Source organism: Culex pipiens, chromosome 1, assembly GCF_016801865.2.
Source record: "Culex pipiens pallens isolate TS chromosome 1, TS_CPP_V2, whole genome shotgun sequence".
NCBI lineage: Eukaryota > Metazoa > Arthropoda > Insecta > Diptera > Culicidae > Culex > Culex pipiens.
The window spans coordinates 42435663-42441252 of NC_068937.1; the positions used below are offsets into that span (position 1 = coordinate 42435663).

At 43.0% G+C, this 5590-nt stretch overlaps 1 protein-coding gene across 1 annotated transcript; it reads left to right on the plus strand.

The window, feature by feature from the left end:
* Window positions 1-3727: 3727 nt before the first annotated feature.
* Window positions 3728-5368, plus strand: LOC120429378 (achaete-scute complex protein T3-like). Its single transcript, XM_039594550.2, has one exon. It carries the CDS (start codon window positions 3915-3917, stop codon window positions 4845-4847), a length of 933 nt encoding a protein of 310 aa, XP_039450484.1. The 5' UTR covers window positions 3728-3914; the 3' UTR covers window positions 4848-5368.
* The last annotated feature ends 222 nt before the right edge of the window (window positions 5369-5590 follow it).

A 5590-nucleotide genomic window follows, 5' to 3' on the forward strand; every position in this document is an offset into this window, starting at 1 on the left:
CAAATATGTAATTTAGAGTTACTTGAGACACATTCATATGAAATTTGATGGATATGAATATGAACCCATCGATTTCTATCGACTTTTCTGAAGAAAAATCCTTTAAAATCTTCAAAAAAAAAAGTTGCTCTGTACCCTCCGACGAAATATTTCGCCGGACCCCGCAAAATGTCGGTAAAGAGCCCTTCTTTTATGGTGCCAAATATCAGACTTGCCGATTTTTTTGTCTTAAGTTTGTTATAGGACCGCGAATGATACAAATTTATAGGAAACTTTCAATAATTTTAATTTTTTTTTTTGAAAATTCGGCAAATGGACAAAAATAGTTTACATATTTTTAAAAATTAAAAAGACTATTTTTTAAGTCGTGCATTCATACATTTTAATCGAAAATTTGTAGTTTAATTTTTTTTCTTTAATTTACGAAGCATTTTTAAAAGGTGTGAAACTGGGAGTGGTTTGATAGAAAACATAAAACATTATTATTTTTTTCAAATCATTCTCGAAATTCGTCCTTCTCACAGGTGGAAACTATCACTAAAGACATCCCACACACGCGCTCGATATCCGCGCTCAATCTGATCTCCAAGACACTTGAGATGGGCCACTTTTCCGACGACTCTTGGAAGCGTGCCCAATAAAGTTGACATTTAACACCCTTCTTCTGCAGAACCTTTTGGACGATCATCAACATCTCCCGGAATCTTGCGCAACGTCCAGAGCAGAAGATCCTTAATAGTAAAGAGTGTGAATAGTCCTCACACCCCATGTGATTCTCATCAGAGGACTTTCTTTTCGTTGTAATGTGAGCTGGTGTCCTGCCGAGCATAGGATTGCAGCATAAATTTCACACCCCGGGATTAGGCAAGGATTAGCTCGGGTAACTGTTTTCTTCGACGAACTCCGTGAAACGGGAGAAATTGTCTTGTTTATCGTTAAAGGGAATCTGTTATTTTTGCATTTTTGAACTGAAATTTATTCAAACGTTCAATCTTCATAAACCAAAGTTTTCGATTAAGTTTCGCTAAGTTATTGCTATTTCAAACTTTATATAACAAATAAACAAACCGGCAAGCGTTTCCCTAACTTATTGCGTTGGACCAAAAAAACTGCTAATCAAACACATTCATCAAACCTGATGAAGGCAATTTTCTAAACGGGTTTGTCCCCCTCTCCTTCGATATTTATGCAAAGTGCTGCTGCAAGCAAGTGGCAGTGCAGTGAATCATTTGGAAGTTTGAATTATTAATTTGGAACAACGTTGATGACAGAGGAGACGCGTTGCCTCCTCGCGATTAGAGGGGGGGTTCTGATTGGAAATTCAAATCGACTTTGGCACCACCGAATTAGCGGAGGGCTTGGGGACACTTGGTATGCAAAGGATGAAACATGCGCCGAAAATGGTAATTTAGTTGAAGGCGACTGAGCAATAACGTTGAAGAAGAAGAACGGTAACATTTTCGGGAAAATTAATTTGTGACACAATTCAGAAATTTGCAGTCAGTGAGGTTCGGAAAAATGCAGTGTAAAAAAAACGATTGATTGAACACAGACTCAAACATTAGATCGCTGTCTGACCTGTAGGAATTTTGGTTATAGTTCTTTCACGATTGTTTGAAGATTATTTTTAGAACATGTCGAAACCTATTAGAAAACTGAAAAATCTGTCAACATGTCATGGAAAGTTGGTTTGGTTGCGATTTCCGTAAATCTTGCTCCCATCAAAAGATACAGCGTGCTCAAAACCGCTTGAAAACGCGATATTCGAGCAAAAAATACGTTTAATATATACCATTTTCAAGCATGATGTCTGGTTTTACCGGAGAAAAATACAAAAAAAATCATCTGGTATGATTTGATAATTTAAAAATTCATATAACGAATAAGAATAATACAAATTTCATTTTAATTTTTAAAGGCTCTGTTCGAGGGACCTATCACAAAATGCTTTACACATTGTAACAGTTATGCTACTGTAAATATCCATTTATTAATGAAAATATGGTTGATTGTAAAGAACCGTTTGATTTATTTCTATTTTTTGTGATCCCAAATTCAAAATTGTATAACGCGTATAGTGCTGTTTTGCAAATACAATAATAAACATAAATAATAAATAATAAATCAATTCAATGTTTTTTTCAATAAAAATTTTAACTTTCAACAATAATATTTTATCAGTCCCCTGATTTTTCGGGAAAATTTTAATTTATTTTTTTAATATTTAAAATTCACCAATGCATATTTTTCTGTAACTGATTTAAAGGTAAAATTTGAGTACCGTCAGGGGGGGTGACATTGGGTCTGGGGGGTGAAATTGGGCCAAAGTGATTTTTTGCGGATTTTACTATTTCTCAGGTTCTTCTCAATGAAACTAAATTCTGTTTAAAGGGTTGTGTAGGAGACATCTTAAGATTACTTCGCTAAAACAATCGCGTTCCTAGAACAAATCCTGTTATTTTGGCAGCTGTCTCATGTTGAGGTACGTTTTTGGCCAAAAATTGACGCCCAAAAAATCATTTTTAATAATATTTTTGCTGGAATCGCTCGAAAAATACCCAAATGTTTGAAAATCACTACTTCAAACATTGGTCCATATCAGTACGATTCCCTGGAACAAGAAACATAGTTGGATGACTTGTTTTTACCATATCGTTGTATTTGAGCATCAGTTTAGTTTCATTTGACCCAATGTCAACCCCTCTAAGGGGTGAGATTAGGTCAATTTTCAAACTATTGGCATTTAAGGTAGTGTTCATCAAAATTCTTCATATTTTGAGAAAATGTAGTAAACTATCTAAGAACAAATCTACGTATCGTTTTTTGACCCATACTAACCCCCGCTGACGGTATAGTAAATAATTAAAAATGAAACTGAAAACTAAATTCCGACCGAAAATGTTCTTGCCAAAAAAAGATCGCAACTCGATCGCAGTCCACCTCGTCCAAATTCTCATCTCCCTCACCCACAGAAATCAACCTGACGATGCACCCTGCTCGACGGTGCACATGCAACTAACCGCTTCGTGACCTACTCCTCTACACCACCATCCAAATTTACGACGACGATCCTTTCCATCAAGACACACACACCACCACCAGACACGATCATCGTCATCGAACGTCATCACCCTCAGAAGATCGGAGGATCATTCTCCCGCTCAAATGCCTTCTCTCTTCGAACCTCGTGAGAACCAGCATCAAGTTTTTCGTAAATTTTTCTAAAATCTCAAGAAATGAAAAGTCGCGCGACTCTCCGCCGAAAAATCGAACGAAAAAAAAAATACCCGCTCAAAAGATGTTCGGCGCGCGCGACTCGATCTACATCTGCCTTGGCAGAGTGAGAGAGGGTGACTCGCGTGCTCTCTTTCCCACCGAAACAGACTTAGCCGAGTCGCGCGCCCCGGTGGGAAGAAGGCAGGTGCGTCCGACTGAGGAAGAGCGAGGGAGACGAAAGGGCAGCTGAGCCGCGCATGCGACTTGGCAGCGTCGCGTGCCGCCAGCTTCGGGCCGCGTTCGGCTCAACTTCGGCTCAGCCAGAGCGAGATTGTTCGGGAGAGAGTGAGAGGAGTAGGAAGAAAGGAATCATTGAAGGTTTTTGGAGTTTGGGTACGCATGTGAGGGTGGTTTGCGCACATGTGCGCAAAGGACTGCGGCGAACCTGCCGGTCGGTTGTGTTGGTGCACGAAGGGCTCGAGCCGGTACAAAATGCAAGGGCCTAGGACGAGAAGGTATCAGTTTGGGAGTAGCTTCCGTCGATTGAACATCGCTAAGGAATCAAGTTGAAGAGAGAAGATTTTTTTCTGAGTGCAAGTGCTTGGGAAAGAGCTACGGTGTTGAAAAATTAAGAACTTTGAGATCAGTTACGATCGAGCAGTGATCAGTGCAAGAACTTGGTGAACTGAGAGTGATCAATGGCAGCAGCAGTGAGAAGCATGGCGCTCGGACAAAACATCCACAACATTCTGCCGAGCAACTCGATCCTGGTGTACCAGAAGCCGACCATGGGCCATCCCGGCAAGCGCCCGATCGCGCCGGCACCGATGATGGTGTCCGGACTTCCTCAACCCGCCGGTCTCAAGTGCAAGCCGTCGAAGAAGTTTGCCGGATATTGTGGCCTGCCGTACGCTCCGACTCCTCAGCAAACGGTGTCGGTTCAGCGTCGGAATGCCCGTGAGCGTAACCGCGTCAAGCAGGTCAACAATGGATTCGCGAACCTTCGTCAGCACATCCCGGCTCCGGTCGTGCAGGCCCACTCCAGTGGAGGTCGTGGTGCCAGCAAGAAGCTCAGCAAGGTAGACACTCTCCGTGTGGCGGTCGAGTACATCCGCAGTCTGCAGAAGATGCTCGACGAGAACAGTGAAAACAATCACAGCCAGAAGAGCCTCAGCCAGATGTCTAGCAGCAGTTCCTACTACGGCACCATGTCGGAACCCTCAACCGCTTCTTCACCTGCCCCGTCCTCTATCAACGAGTACCCCACGATGGGTGGAACCACCTTCAAGCACGAACCGTACGAGATCTACGTCGACCCGTCGACCTCCCCAGCCCACTCCTACACCTCGGAGTCTACCACGATCCAGCAGCATCTCCCGGGACACCACCAGATCATGGTCCCCGGCATGACCGCCCTCAGCCCCAGCGGCAACAACAACTACCTCGCGCATCACCACATCGACGCCAACCACCACCAAGTCATGTACAAGTCGGAAATCTACCAGGACGGCTACGACTCCGCCGAGATGAGCCCCCAGAACCCCGAGGACGAAGAACTGCTGGACGCCATCACCAGCTGGCAGGAGGAACAGCAGCAGCACCAACAGCAACAGCAAACCTTCCTGTACTGAACAACTCGCGGAAGTCGTGCTGGTCAACAATCCTGAGAATTCACCCGAGTTCGGCGCAACCTCCAAGATCGGCCCTGAAAAGCAGATCAACAGTGGAGAGTGGAAGTCCGGAACCCGGGCACAAGTAGTCATCGCGAGAGTCCTAAACTAAAAACTGCCAGTTTTTGAGGCGTTAGCGTTTCATCAACCACAGCCAAGAAATCTAGTCACAAATTAGAGTATAGTGGTCGGCGAAGTTTAAGTCAATCTAGAGCAGGAGTTGGAGATAATTGTACAGATGTAAATCAATCGCGCTCGATTCCTAACCTGTAATTACCTTGCGCTATGTCGAGTTTTAGAGTTAGAATGATTAATGAGTTCGAGCAACGTTTTCGATTGTTTATAAAGAGCTTGTTTTTAGGCGACAACCCAAACCAGTGACAGTATATCCTACGTTAAGTTTCCTAGTTTTCTCCAAGTTAGGTTACGTTTAAGAACTATTTAAGAGTCAAAGTCAATAAAAGTAAACCATAAAATCTAAAACAAAAAACAACCTTCACTATCTCTTCCCACCTGAGAAATACCCTCCCCCCTAAGGAGATCCTTCCGAGGATCCCTCCTAAACACAAAGTTAATGACTTCACACCTCCTCCTCCTTCTGCAATCGAATTGCACAGGTTTCGCAGCCGAACCAGGTGGGCAATTTGCATTTTATTGAACCCCGATTCCGGCTAGTTTCGTACGAAAATCTCAAGTGGTTCTTC